The sequence below is a fragment of the Dasypus novemcinctus genome, chromosome 9 (genome assembly GCF_030445035.2).
Source record: "Dasypus novemcinctus isolate mDasNov1 chromosome 9, mDasNov1.1.hap2, whole genome shotgun sequence".
Classification (NCBI taxonomy): Eukaryota; Metazoa; Chordata; class Mammalia; order Cingulata; family Dasypodidae; genus Dasypus; species Dasypus novemcinctus.
Genome location: NC_080681.1, coordinates 92,188,676 through 92,204,937, shown reverse-complemented (window position 1 = coordinate 92,204,937; position 16,262 = coordinate 92,188,676). Strand labels below are relative to the sequence as shown.

The window sequence follows — 16,262 nt, the reverse complement described above, 5'->3', positions numbered from 1 at the left end:
TGGCTGCATAACTTTGTTAATATACTTAAAAAACACTAAATTATACATTTTATAGAGTAAATTTTCTGGTACGTGAATTATATCTTTAAAAATATTTTCTAATTAAGAAAAAAAAGGAATTAAGGTGCTCTGATCCAATACAGAAGCATGTGCAATACAGTCAAAAGTCATCTGTACAAATCAAAGTCAGTTATAACGCTCAGAAAGAATTCAATTCTCCTAATTTCTAGTTGGGATTCTGGGCTTTCCTTTGGACCATGTTGGTCTTTGATGAAAATTTTAAATAGTCACTAAAATAGTCACTCTCAGTGAAAGTCAAGCATTTTACCTATTTGAAGAAAAAGAATTAAAAAGATTTCCCCAAATTCAAAGTAGAAGTGAGGCAATCCAAGAAGTGAAATAAGCTGCCCTGACTCCTGCCCTTCTTATCAAAACAACGGGTTCTGAGTAAAAACGAATCAAAGTGATAATTTCTAGGACATTTAACGACCAGCTTTAATTTAGGTACAATTGGAAAATTTTCCTTCAAAAGAATAGGATACCTAATTCTGAGCTAACTATGAAAAAGACAAATGTCATTCTTGTGATAAACATTTATTAAGCATCTACTATGTATCAGACACTATGCATGGTGCTATGGGGGTGGGAAAAAGTCAACAATGGAATCTCTGTCAACAAAACAACTCAAAATTGAGTGGAACAGATCAATATACAGATAGGGAATAATAAAAAACCGAGCAGTTAATTTTGAAAGGTTGGAGTAGGGAGAAAAGGGAAGATTACCTCCTTTCAGAGAAATGGTGACACTGAGTGGGCATCTAAGGATGAGTAAGATGGAAAGGGAGACAGAATGAAGAGCGTGGGCAAATACCAAGGCATAAACCTACATTGTAAATGCAATAAACAATGCAATGTAGCTTGAACATAAATTTTAAGGGCATGAGGGTGGGGACTGGAGTTGATAGGGCTACAGAACCAGGCTGTGTTTTTTTACCTGTGTGCCATATCTCAAGGCAGAAATGTTGAAGACCAGACTAAAGGTAAGCAGAGATTGGAGAAAGGAGACCAACTGGAAGTAACACAGTAATCTAAGTTACTTACCATTAAAATAAATTTTTAAAATCTAATTTCTTCTAATTACTTTTTTAGCATATGAAAATCCAGGATCTCAAAAGATCAGTGGTAATGTATAGAATCAGATGAAAGGCTAAATTAAGTTCATGAAGTTCCTAAATTCTACATAGATCAGGACAGTGCTTCATACATTCTTGCATGCTTCAAGTCCAGGAATTGTCAAGGATAACAAAGAAGCCCTAAACCCCACCAGCATCAAAGCAATTGGTTGGATCCACTGCACTGATTTTCTCTGAACATACAAAAAAATAACCAAATGGAAATTCTTGAATTAAAGGTACAATAACTGAAATGAAAAGTTCAATGGCTATGTCTAACAGCAGACTGGATATGGCCAAAGAGTCACAGATCTTGAAAGGAGACCAGTAGAACTACTCGATCGAGGAACAAAGATAAAAGGAATAAGGAAAAATGAATAAAGCCTCAGGGACCTGTGAAACAATGTTACACTGTCTATCATACTTAAATTGGAGCCAGAAAGAATAGAATGCAGGGGAAAGGACACATTACATCAGGGGCAGGGGTGAAAGAGTTAAGAATAACAGCTGGTTTTTTGTCAGAAATAATGGAGACCAAAGGACAATAGAATAACATGTTCAAAGCTCTGAAAGAGAATGAGGGAGGGGCAGAAATAGACTGCAAACCCAGAACTCAACATACAGAAAAAAATGCTAAATGTATAATAGGACTTTTTCAAATAAACAAAAGTAGACAAAATGTGTTGCCTGCACACCTGCACTGCAAGAACTGTTGAAGAATCTGAAAGGAAAAAACTAAATGGATGATTTATAGTGAAGAACACCAAAGGTAAATAATTAAGTAAATATAAGAGACAGATTTTTTCTTCAACATAATATCCTCAAAAGGCATGTAAATATTTAACTTGTGTGCCATATCTTACAGCAGCAATGTTGATGACCAGGCAAATGGTAAGGCAGGATTTAAGATAAAAGTAGAAACACAAGATATGTCAAGAAATAACAAGGGAATGGGTGAATGAATGAAATTATAGTGTTCTAAGGTTATACACTTGTGAAGTGGATGGTAAGAGATAGCTTTTTCATACTAGCCCAAAGGGAAAACTATCCGAACATTGCAGGTAGGAAGTGGGAGGTGTGAAATGGAAAGTGATGTAATAATACTATTTCTAAATAGACTTTGATAAATTAATGATATATAGAGTGACCACTAAAAAATTAATAAAAAGAAGCATGCCTAAGAAGTAAATGAGAATACTATAATCTACTTGATTAATCCCAAAGTTTGCAGAAAAGAAGAGAGGAATGAGAATGAAAGAAAAGCAAACAGCAACCATATCAATAATCATACTAAATGTAAGGGCTAAGCACCTCTATTAAAAGGAAGCCATTGTTAGACTAAAAAAAAAGCAAGAGCCAGTGACTATAAACTATCTATAAAAGGCACACTTTAAATACAAAGATATTTATATACTGAAAGTAAAATACTAGAAGCAAATATACCAAGAAGTTGCAAAAGAAAGATGAAGTGGTCATATCAATATCAAACCAGACTTCAAAACAAAGGTTTTTTAAGAAAGTTAGAACATTTCACAAAAATAAAAGAACAATTCATTGGGAAGATGTACCACACCACATACAAAAATTATTTTTAAATTGATCATAGACCTAAATGTAAAATCTAAAACTATAAAACTTACATAAGAAAACTGAGGAGTAAATCTTTATGACCTTGACTGATTTCTTGGACAGCACACAAAAGGACTCTAACAATTAAATTCAATTAAAAATTGATAAATTAGAATTCATCAAAATTCAAAACTTCTATTCCCCATTATGAAAACCAAAAGGCAAACCAGACCCTGGAAAAAAAAGATTTACAAAAAATAAATCTAAGAAAGGACTTATATCCAAAATATATTTTTAAAAAATTATTGGGAATATAAACTAGCACCACTTTGGAAAAAGGTTTGACTCTGTATAAAGTTAATTTTCCCCCTACCATTTGACTCTGCAATTTTTCAGTGTTTACTCAAAAGAAATATAAACAGGTAAGCAAATTGTAATGTGTTTATACAATGGAATACTACTTAGCAATAGTAAGAAACAATGCCTCAATATTTGTACAACAATTGTAACAAATGTACCATCCATATGTAAAATGATATTAATAGGGGAGAGTGGAAAAGAGGGAGGGCCTTGGATGTATGAGAATCTCCTATATTTTCTATATGGCTTTCCTATAACCTAAAGCTTCTTTGAAGAAAAATTGAAAAAAAATTAAAATTTTTTTAAAAAACTTAAAAAAAAAGAACTGATACATGCAATAGAATGAATAAATAGCAGACATTAAGCTGAGTGAAAGAACTTATATCCAGAAAATATAAAAATCCTTAACTCAACAAAAATAAACAATCTGAGAAATAAAAAGAAAAAGGATGAGGAAAAATAAAGCCTCATGGAATTAAATAGACATAAAACTATAAATTGAATGATTCCATTTATGCAAAACCAATCTACTACATGAAAAAAAAATCAGAAAATGTACTCAAAGATCACTATTTCAAACTGGAGCCTAACTACATGCTTGTTTTGAGGATAAAGATACTGCACATAAAATAGCTCTGCAATTTATAAAGCTCTATACAAATATAAAACATTGCTATTAATTCGTGTCAACAATTCTGGTACAGCAAATGTCTTCCTAAGGGAGAAAACTGCAATGGCTTAGTCTGCAAAGACCACAAATTAGAATTCTACAGAAATGACCACATCTTCCAAAATTAAATCAAATACCAACTTCACAATATCCTGACACGAAGATTAATTCCAGGCAGAAAAAAGTGACACCCAACTGAAAACTAGATTGTGTTCTTAAACAGAAGAGAATGAATAAATAATACAGACAATGCACGAAATTCAGGAAAATTAAGATAACCAAGATATAAAAACGCTTAAGAAATGATGATGAGCCAAAGACTAATAACAGACTTTTGCCTTTAGTCTAATCATTACAAAATATTTATCACTTCAAAGGAAGTGCATTTTAGTTATTTTAGTTACTCCATTAATTCATTTCTTATTGGAATTTATGTCAACACAAAATACTCTATCACACTGGTATAACCACTCTTTCTTAACAGCCCTCAGTTGAAAATAGCCTAACAAAAATATCACTGATTAAATATAGATAACCCGAGAGGCTAATAATTTCATACTCCTAGGAAGAGCAGTTCCTATCATAAGTAACTAACCATTTCAAGTACATAAATGAATTTTATGTTTTAACTAAACCTACTACCACACATTTACCCCTTGGTAAAGCAAATCATCAGAGACTATTCTTTTCTACTCTCCCTTAATTCCCAATGTACACCCACTTCAGAAGCATGGGACAGAGCACTTGATCTTCTTTGTCCTTGGTTCCCTTTGTTTTATACCATGGCTCAATCTTTCTTTTCTCTACCTGTTTAGGTTTTGCAATCATGCTTCAGAAGATTTGTTTATCCTGTTTTCCTCAACATCTTAGGATGCAGCTCCAAAGTAACCATCCCTACCAGTTTCAGTCCTGATTTTAACCTGTTGCCCAAGAATAATTAAGAGTAACACCTCCATTCATTCTCAGAAGTTTCCAGTTTGGCCTACTCAGACCACAAAAACAAAATATGAATGGTCAAACACAGTATAAAGTTAAAGGCAGTCAGCCTGGCTAGCTGACTGAATGAATTTATGGACAACTATTCCAATACCAGCTCAGGTCCCCGAACATCTGTTTTGAACATACACAGGTTTTTGCTACTTTTAAATACATTGATTATCAAATTAAGCTAAGTGTTACCCACCAGGGATCATTAAGGAATTTACACTAAGTCAACAGATTTATACATATATATATATATATATATTTTTTTTTTAATTTAATATAAATCACACAGCAGCTTACTATGATTATTATTTTATTAGTTTAGGCCAATTCAACTCTAGCCACAGTCCTGTATCTCAATGTTGGTCAAATTAATTACCAAGTCTATACCCAAAAAGAACTTGAGATAAAATGACTTTATGAGTACAATCTACAAGTTCTTCAAATGGTGATTAAACTGTAGCGATTCCATACAATGGAATACCACTCAGCAATAAACAGAACAAAACTGCTGATATCCACGACAACAGGAATGGACCTCAAAAGTATAATGCTAAATGAAAGAAGCCACCTACAATATGAGTCCCTAAGGATATTCTGAAAAAGGCAATATTATAGGGATAGAAAACAGATCAATAGTTGCTAGGGGCTAGGAGTGGGGGAAAGCGGGAACTAGTAAGGGACAATAATCGCTTCTTAGCCTTTTGGCTAAGATCAAGTGTAGTATCTGTTCTTATCAGTCTAATATCTGATATGTCTTCTATGTGAGGACAGCATATTAAATTGACTTTTGGAATAGGGAGGTAGAAAAGGGGCTTAATTGAAAGAAAAAAAAAAGGGACAACAGAGTATATACTATTCTAGATCTTGATCACAGCAATGGTTACATGGTATGTACTTGTCAAAACTACTAGAACTATAAATACAGCAAAGTTATTTACTGTGTATAATTTTTAAGAAATTAATTTTATGAAGCTAAATATTGCTTAGATATGGAAACAAAAAAAAAAAAGAACACACCACCAACAACAGAATATTCTCTGGCATCCTTACAAAGAGAACAAGGAACAACATCGCATAAACAAATAAAAAGCAATTAAACTGCTTTGACCAATATTGTATGGTCAGGACTCTAGGCCAGTATTTCCTTCTGCCTCTGCAGTGTGATCTTTCTCAATCAGACCCTCATCTCTCTGAATCCCTAAGATCACTACCCTTGGCTTTCTAACGTCAAAAGTCTATTGAACACTCTTACATTCATAATCCACCTTTGCCTCCACTCTTGAACCTTAAGTTGCTACCTACATTAGTTGCTTTATTTCTGGTTCTGTCCCAAGTTTGTTCTGACCGGTTCCTCTGCTAAACGTGATCATGTCCTCTTCCCACCCTTCAACAAGGGCTCTTAATTACTGTATGTTAAAACCACAAAGCCTAGCAATTTCATTATTCCTGACATGCTTCAGAGGGGACAAATGCTAAAGCCTCTCTTGGGAACTCAGACCAGTGTTTTTTCTTCAATAAATACAAAGTCCTTATTTTTGTCTAAACTCTTTCTTAAATCCCACTTATTCCCGTTTGATTTTGAACAGACACAAGTAAGCACTCAACTTCGTCCTCACAAAAATCATGCACTTTAAGATTGGTATTAACATGATATCTTCCTTCTTCAGGGTAAATACTAATGACTCTTATAACACTGTTCATTCCTTAATATAATACTTTACGTTCACTCAAAACGCTCTAGTTTTTCTACATCTCTTTTAAAATAAAGTGACTAAAATGGGAGGCCAGAGTATATCACTACAAATAAATAAAATACTAACTCAAGGAAAAAAAAGAATAATTTTTTAAAAAGAGAGTTATCAATCAACCATGTTACAGTCCCTTATTTTAAGACAGAGGACAGGGATAGAAAATAATCACAATCTTCAAATTCGAAAAGTTACTTCTCCGGCAGTGAGTTTGCCATTTCCTCACTAACCAGGAGACCCCAATCTTCGAAGGCATTGAGCCTTTACAACCTCCGCATCCCCAGAGGCAAGAAAAATTTGCCTAGGGATAAAAAACCATTCTTAGTACAAATTCACTATAAGTTATCTCCCCAGGATAGTCAGGTAGCCTTCAAAAGGACTTGTACTTCTCAGTTATCTTCTCAGTTTTATTAGAGCCCACTACTGCTAATAATGTATGAAACTGTTCAAACTATTTCCTATAATCCTTTATTTTCTTTAAAGTCAAAGTTTCGTTTTTCTGAGCTAAAGGAAAAAAGTTAAGAACAAATTAGGGTGCAAAGAGAAAGAACACTCTGTTCTCAAACTAAATTTAGCTTAAGTCTTGTTTTCCCGCAACATGAACAAAATATTTACCTTCCTTTAAGATAATTAAGAGCCATGTGTGAACTGCTGAATAAGACTTAGGAAAATTTCAGCTCAAGAAACCACTAAAAAATATATAGACAATAGAGCTAATGGGAAGAGAGGAGATAAAAAGACAACATTAAGAAAAGAGAAAGACTACAGAATGCAGAGACAAGGACTAAGGGTGGTAATTAAGGGAAAGAAAAAAGAAACCCATCCCCCCAAAAAGGAGCAATGACACAGAGGCAAAATATAATTTTACTTTCTGTTTCTTTTTAAGGAAAGTAATAATTTGTTTGTTTGAATTAGCTTCAGGATATAGAGGAAAATGGGTTTTAGCATCAAGGAACATGGATAGAATTAAGGACTTCTACAACAAAGCCTCCTAGAAAATGAAGGACGAAATCAGGAATAAATAGCAATATAAAAACATGAGTAATTCAACAACACACTTGAAGTTTAGGCTGGTCTTGATACCTTTCTGGTAATGCACTGAACAGGATGCTATCCCGTGAAGATATAAGGAAGAAGATGCTTTCCTGGCTACTTCTACCTCTTACAACTGTCTGAGTCATAGCAGCAGCTAGTAAAATCATAAGGGGTTAAAGTCCACCCCAAACCCAAGACCATAATCTACTCCCACCCCACCTTGGCTTAATGGTTTTTTCCCACTGTGGTGAGGGTGGTTTTAGAAAAGCTCCTCAAATGTCAGGAAACACTGTAATACAAAAAGAAAAAAACAATTCATAAGTACTAAAACTTAGCTAACATTTTGGCCTCCCCTCAAGGAAGATTGGTATGGTAGAAAAAGCACTAGTCTAGGAATCCAGAAACTAAATGCATTTTCCTTATTCAGCATTCATTCTAAGGCTTTTGGTGTGACTCCAGGTGAAGAGGAGGTATATTGGGGGTGAAACGGGGAAGGGGAAAGGAGCACCATTCCCTTTTACCTAGGGATTGCTAAACTGGAAGTAAAGAAGTTGCTGATCACCATCTCCATCACCAATTGGACTGAAAACAAAGCCATCAGAGAAGATAGCAGAAATAAGGGATAGAATGAGACAATACTGGTGACACAATTTAAGAACCTTGCTCCAAATCCTGAAGTTTCTTTTCCCCCTTAGTTTGTATTGGGTTTCTATGACTTCGACGTAATGTCTGGTTGATACAGCTGGGTTATAATTCCAAATAAACTTGACAAGTCACTCCTCATATCTTGACCTTAGTTACCTCTTCTTTAAAAAGGGCTCAATTTGAGATTTTCAAAACTTTTTTTTTAAAGCATAGAACTTTTTTTAAGCAAAAACTCATTTTGATACAAAATTAGATAACCTCATTCATATAAGTGTACTTTATAAGATCAAATTTACAACATTTACTTATGATCAAAATCAATAAGAACAAAAGGTAATCAAATCTCAACTTTGAAAATAAAATGATTCTATTGGTAATATAAGTTCTTTATATGATCAAATTTATGATATTTACTTCTTGTTATGACCAAAATCAATATGAACAATGAAGTGTTTTGATGAACATCAAACTTTGAAATTGTAGACTAACGGTAAAAGCTGAAAGCTTTATTAGCCTCAGCACTCAATTTACTTCTGTATTTTGCTTTGGTTGCACTTTATTGAGACAATCCTGATTCAAAAGGAATAATTACAAGTAACATGTTTTCACATGTATCTTAGTCCATTAATGTTATTTAATTAAAGATGGACAAAAGCTGTAATTTCTGCACAAAAGAAAGGTAACCTGACAGATTTTTAAAGATGGGTCTCTAATTGGTTAAAATTTAGTACATTAAGGGACTAATGTGTATGTTAAGCATTCATGTGTTTGGTTTTTTATTTTTTAATGATTTAAAATTCACTTAAAAATTAAATATGAACCAAATTTACAGAACCCAATTAATGCCTTCATAGAACTCTCATAAAATAATCTCTAAAGTCTTTTAAGAACATTTTATGTCTGGCTTATATACAATGACTACCCATAGGAAGCTGAAGTGATAAGGTAAGTAAATATAAAAAGCTCATTCTTTTTCACAATAAGCTTGATTTTTTTTTACTTTTTTTTGTTTTTTACAATAAGCCTGCTTATTTTTTTTAACTTTTATTATTTTTTCATATTTTTTAAAGTCTGCTTTAAAAGGAAGAAATTTTACCACTTCCCATTCACAGATGTCAGAAGACACTACAAAATGTTCATTAATTAAGAGTACCTAGGAAGCCTTCTAGTTAGGCTTGGCTGATGTCATTTGTGTCCTTATCTGCTTTACCAAACTTCTTTCTCCACCCCTATCCCCGGGTCTGTGCCATATAGGACTAGCATCACGTAAGATTCATCCCATTTTCCCAGGCAACCAACGAAGGACAGGTGCCAGGAAATGTTTGTTGAATGAATAAATGAACATTGAAAAAAAAAAAAAGAGTGCCTACTTTAAGAAAATGGAAATGAAACTATCCATCTCTAACTTCAAGAGATTAACAGTCTAGCAAAGGATACAATACATTCATTCATTCATTCATTCAATATCTGAGCATCTCATCAGAGTTATCAGCCACTGTACAAGCTACTGGAATTAAATAATGAATAAAATATACATAGTCCCTACTCTCATAAGTGCTTTAATCTAGACAGGAAATACGGGGAAACAATGAAAAAGTAAAAAAGTATTATCAGACTCTCCAATGTGGTCCAGAAGATCTCTCTGAGGAAGTACTTCTTAAGCTAATATAGGCCTAAAGAATGACTAGAATTTAGGAAAAGACATGTAGAGAGTGTTCCAAGCAAAGAAAATAATTTGTGCAAAGACCCAGAAGGGAACAAGGGTATGGTGAACTTCAAACCTAAAAAGGCAAGTGTGGTTATAAAGGGGTCAGTCTAGAAAATTAAGACAGGGACAAACTGCTGCTTTTGCTAGCTCTGGTATGAAGTCATGCAAAGTAGTTTGAGATTTCAAGTGCAGAGGATAAGTAGCATGGAAGTTTTAACAAAAAGAGCATATGATTAGGTAAACATTTTTGAAGGAATCTCTGGCTACGATATGAAAGCTACTATAAATTGGAGGGAGCAGGCCCAAAGATGGTGAAATCAGGAGGCTACTGCAATGACGACAATCACTACAAAGTAACATAGCAGTTCAAAGAAGGAAGCAATAAACTCTGCTGAAGTGGAGACCTGGAAGGAAAGAGATCTTCAGAGAAGTAATGTTCTATCTTGAAAGACAAGGAATGGACCAGATAAGTAGAGGAAGGAATTTGTGCAATAAGAAAAGACCACACTAAAAGCATGTTTGGGAAAGTGCAGGTAGTTACTTACAAGTGGGACATGAATGAGCTGAGAAAGAGCTGGAAAAGTAGATCAAGGAACAGATAGTAGAGAATATTATAACAAACTAAGAAATTAAACACCCCCAAGTCACTGGGGAATATTTTTAAGCAGGGTGATAATACGAACAGGTTTATATTTTAGAGAAAACCTTCTACAGACAGTAGCCTAAAGAAGAATACAATAAGCCTACCCATCCAAAAAGAAGAACATGCTTATCAAAAGATTGTCTCAAAGTTCTAATCTAGTAATTTATTTTGACAACCAAATAAGACCCAACCAAGTACTATGTACTTTAGAAACCAATTAACTGGTATCAAATTTAGATCACACTGCAGTTGATATGGCTATTGAAAAACAAAGTGGGAGGGGGATGCCTGCAGATAAAACTCTAAAGCTGTAATGGTGGTAGGATATAAATACAGAGATGAAGAAACAGCAATAAGAACAGGGAATAACAGAAAAACAATTTTATTTCAGGGTAACAATCACTTCCATTTGTTGCCAGTTATATACAGATTTACTCCTTATGTAATAATAGAAACTGTTTTTCCTAATAAGCAGTTCAAACACCAAACTTAAACTAATATACAACACTTAAGAAAGCAACCAAAGCAAAGACTAGATAAATTAAGCAGCAAATTATAGCAGAGGACCAGCTCTAAACTAGCTATATTCCTACTGCTTATAAAGGAAACTCTCCCTACCTAGTTGGTCCAACCAAATAAATGGGGGTGGGAGGTGTGGGTGGGCACAGGTGGACGCTATTTCACAAAGTTTCTTGATCAATGAACTAGACAAGTTCTTGGATATCCTCATTCCAATACCACTTTTCTCTGTATAACAAATATGGCTCAGAATCAAATATAAAAAGAGACACACTGAATGACCCAATTATCTTATTTCAAGAAAATGAATCCTACCTTTCCGGGGTCATCCTTGGATCGAGGCACTTTAAGGAAACACTTGTTCAATGACAGATTATGTCGTATAGAATTCTGAAATTAAAGAAGGAAATTCATAAGGTCAATGGAATCAAAAAAAAAAAAACAAAACCTACTTTTAAAAAATACTTTTTAAGGGAAGCAACTGTGGCTCAATCAGTTGGGTTCCCATCTACCTATACAGGAAGCCCGGGTTCGTGTCCCAGGGCCTCCTTGTGAAGGCAAGCTGGCCCATGAGTCATGGAGAGCTGAAGACCTGTGCGCGGCACAGAGCTGGCACAGCAAGATGACCCAACAAAAAAAGGGAGACAAGCAGATACAGTAAAAAAAAAAAAAAGAAGGAAAAAAAAACCCAAAACGTGCTGAAAATGGACAGAGGAAAGAGACAGCAAAAGAAAGGAACCAGCCGTAAAGGGGGAGGGGGGTGGGAATAAATTAATTAATTTTTTAAAAAACCACTTTTTAAGTTAGTTTCAAATTTAACCCTTTCTGATTTTCGAATTATGAATGCTATAAAGAAAAGTCGTTGGTAGAACAGACAATTCCTATGGAGTTCACAAAAATCTATAATAATGAAATATATGTAGCTTTTTAAATGTTTACTAAGACCTTTCAATTGTGTAGGAAAATGTCTATGATGCAATGTTAAATATTAAATGCCAAATACAAAATTGTGCACATGTTACATATACAATTGTAATATATTTTCAAATTAATTCATTTATACAAGCATGTAAGAAAAAATTAGCTAAAAATTTACAGGCCAAGAATGGGCTAGTGTAAGAATAACAAGGGATTCAAACATAAGAGGAGTTCCCACTCACTCCAAAACTCTTCCCCAGGGGCCTTCACCATGTGCTCACAGAAACGAATGGGGGTAGGAGAGGACACCAGAGAAACGCTCTCTCAGGGGCACAGGTGTGAAGAAGGTAACTGATGCCTGCCAGGGAAGGCAAAGGCCCACCACCTTCCAAAGATACTAGAAAGCAAACTGCTAACGTTCGGGCAGCAAAACCTCTTACCCACACCACAGGGATCTGGCAAAGATCCATTGCTTCTAGTGGAAAATAATGGAAATAAAACCCATTTGCCTTTAGGAAGGGACAGGAAATCCTCTCCCAGAGCACGGGCAAAGATCTGCTGCAAGAGGAAGGAAGGGGAGACGCAAAACGCCTCTATGCTTGGGAGAGATGTAAGACACTTCCTGGGGAACAGATGTAGCTCAAGTGGTGAGTGCCTGCTTCTCATGTATGAGGTCCTGGGTTTGACCTCCTCCCCACTCCCCATTTCTTCTAAAAACAAACAAACAAAAAAAGAACAGTTCTCATTGGGGAGTGGAGGTAGCTCAGTGGTTGAGTGCCTGCTTCCCAAGTATGAGGTCTTGAGTTCATTCTGTAGTACTTCCTTTAAAAAATAAAAAAAAAAAGTCTTCCACCCAAGGACTGGCTGAGGGGAAAAAACACTGAAAAAGAATTATCCCCAAGTTCAAGGGCCTGCCTAAGACCGAGGCTAGACCAAGAAAACACAGAAAATCTACTTACTCCCACTATGAGCAGAGCACTGAATAACTTAAAGCAACAGCAGTCTACGGACAGGGGAAGGACAAGAACATAAACCCCAATCTGTAGCAAGGTATACAGAGACAACTGAAATCCAACACACATGAGTCCCCTTCTCCAAATACAAGGTTACAGCAGGCTGCTAGTAGAGGAATATACAGCCTATGGGATATTTACAATAAAGATATCAACAACAAAACCCAAACCCAGCTCAACTACTGAAAGAATGATTCAAACCCCTCCAGGTCCCGTTGATGATCTGAGAAAAAAAGTTATTGCCCAATTATAGGTACAAATACTATTTATCTCAAATCTATTGTTCTTCTGCACATATTCCTGATACTCAGTCAAAAATTGCATGACACCCAGAAAAGCAAGGAAAAACCCACTGTTAACAAATAACCAAAAATTCAACTGAGAGATGATTCAGGTGTCAGAACTATCACACAGGGACTTTAAAATAACCGTGACTAATATGTTGAAAGACCTAGGAGAAAAAAGTAGATAATGTGCATAAAAAGATGGAGAATTTTAACAGAGACATAGAAACTGTAAAAAAGAGACAAATGGAAGTTTTGGAAATTTTTTTTTTTATCAAAGACAAACCATTTGGATCCTCAGTAACTGGACACAACCAAGGAAAGACTCAGGGAATTTGAGGCTAAATTAATAGAAATTATCCAAACTAAGACCCATATGTACATGTGAATGCACAAAGGGTTAAAAACAAAATTTAAAAAAAATCAAAACAGACCATCCAAGAATTGTAGGACAACAAATGTAATTTGACTACCAGAATCAAAAGAGAAAAAAAAAACAGGAAAGAAAAAAAATTTTAAGAAGAGCCGAGAATCTTCCAAAAAATGATGTAAGGCAATAAGCCACATATATGAGAATTTCAGAGAAAACCAAGAAATATATTAAAGTTTAATCTACCCAACTATACCCATTACAGTCAAACTGCTGAAAATCAAAATTCAGAGAACATCTTGAAGGGAGCCAGGTGAAATAAAGAAATATTACATCCAGAGATATAAAGGCAAGAATCACAACAGACTTTTCAAAACCTATGCAAGCCAGTAGACAATGCATGGCATCTTTAAAATGCTGAAAGAAAGCCTTTCCTGTTACTTTACCAGAATTGTAGTTGGTGCTGGGGTTTAATATATACCCAGGGGATCTGAATCTCTGAAATGACCATATGATAGCCAGGCCCTGAGCCTCAACAGACTTCAGCTCCTACACTCTGGTTTATTGGACTTACCCCACTCAACTAACATGGACGTGAAGAAGGTCAACCGCCACACCAGGGAGCCAAGAGTGCCTACAACTGAAAGGAGGAGGATTGCATCCAGCATCCATGTGGAATCTAAGCCCCCTAATGATATAGATGTGGAGTGGACACAACCAATCCAAGGTCCACAGGATGGAGGAACAGAATATGGATTAGAGTAGACTTACTGATATTCTATTCATGAACCATTGTGATTAGTAATCGAAGAAAATGTGGCATTGGTGTGCAGAAAGTGGCCATGGTGGCTGCTGGATGTGGGGAATGGGAGGAAGAGATGAGATGTGGAGGCGTTTTCGGGACTTGGAGTTGTCCTGGGTGGTGCTGCAGGGACAATTACCAGGCATTGTATGTCCTCCCATGGCCCACTGGATGGAACATGGGAGAGTGTGGGCTATGATGTGGACCAATGACCATGAGGTGCAGCAATGCCCAGAGATGTACTCACCAAATGCAATGAATGTCTCATGATGATGGAGGAGAATGTTGCTATGGGGGGAGGAGTGGAGTGAGGGGGATGGGGGGTCTATGGGGACCTCATATTTTTTTAATGTAATATTTAAAAAATGAATAAAGACCAAAAAAAAGTAAAAAAATAAAAATAAAATGCTGAAAGAAAAAAAGACTGTCAATTTTATATGTAATGAAACCTTTCAAAAATGCAGACAATGTAAGACTTTTAAGAAAAACAAAGCCAGAAGAATTTGAACCTTAGGGAATACATCAGTTAGCAATACTTAAGGAAGTTCTTCATGTAGAATAGTACGATATTATGATACCAGAAGAAACCTTGGATCTAAGAAAAGAAATGAAAATTGCCAGAAGTGGTAAAAATAAAGGTAAAGTTTTAAAATTTTTATTTTCTTAATTGTAATCCTGTTAAAAGATAATTGAAGCCAACTGGTTTTTACTAAGGGAGCAAAGTCCACTCAATGGAGAAAGAATAGTCTCTTCAACAAATGTTGCAGGTAAAATTGGATATGCATAAGCAAAAGAATGAAAGTGAAATCCTACCTCTTACTATATACAAATATTAATTCAAAATGGATCAATGATACAATTTTGAGCTAAAGCTAAGAAAACATGGGGGAATAACTTTAGGACCTTGCATTAAGCAAAAGATTCTTAAGACATACCAAAAGCAGGAGTACAACAAAAGAAAAAATAGATAAAAAGTGTACTTCACCAAAATTAAAAACTTTTCTGTATCAAACGAAGTGATTACCAAGAAAGTGAAAAGATAACTTATAGAATGGGAGGAAATATTTGGAAACAATATATCTGATATGGATTTCAACATCATTAGACATTAAGGAACAGCAAATCAAAACCACAGTAAGATATCACTTCTCATCCACTAGAATTTTTTTTTTAATGGAAAGTGACAAGTTGCCAAGGATGCAAAGAAATAGAAACCCTGTATATTGTTGGTGGGAGTGTAAAATAGTGCAATTGCTATATAAAAGTTTAGTGGTTCCTCAGAAAGTTAAGTACAGAATTACCATATTACCTGGCAATCCCACTTCTAGGTACTCACCCAAAAGAAGTGAAAGTAGGGAGTAGAACAGGTATTTGTATACCAACATTCACAGCAGCATTACTCACAATAGCCAAAAAAAGGTGGAAGCAATCCAAGCAATCATCGAAAGATGAATGGATAAAAAATATGTGGTATATACATACAATGGAACATTATTCACCATAAAACAGAATGAAGTTCTGATACATAAGATAAAATGGATGAATCCTGAAGACATCATGTTAAGTGTAATAAGCCAGGCAAAAATAGTATGATTTTACTTATATGAAATAACTAAAGAGCGACAGTAGATTACAGGTTACCACCAAGGGTATGGGGAGGGGGAATGGGATACTGATGTTTAATGGGTACACAGTTTCTGTTTGAGGTTTACGGAAAAATTCTGTAATGAATGATAGTGATGGAGGCAAAATATTGTGAATGTAATGAATATCACTGAATTGTGTACTTGAAATTGGTGAAAACAGGCAATTTTATACT

The 16,262-nt window shown here is 35.0% G+C and overlaps 1 protein-coding gene and 1 pseudogene across 10 annotated transcripts in view; one reads left to right on the top strand and one right to left on the bottom strand.

The window, feature by feature from the left end:
- Positions 1–16,262, bottom strand: part of FOXJ3 (forkhead box J3) — a 153,707-nt gene that overhangs the window by 59,945 nt on the left and 77,500 nt on the right. For 6 of the 10 annotated variants that reach the window (XM_004477415.4, XM_071217511.1, XM_004477417.3 and 3 more), the window contains one exon: positions 11,372–11,446. The exons of the other annotated variants lie outside the window; for them this stretch is intronic. In XM_004477415.4, coding sequence (XP_004477472.1) covers positions 11,372–11,446 — 75 coding nt within the window. The remainder of the gene's footprint in view (positions 1–11,371; positions 11,447–16,262) is intronic. 10 annotated transcript variants of the gene reach the window in all.
- LOC111760227 (U2 spliceosomal RNA) lies at positions 5,444–5,580 on the top strand (annotated as a pseudogene).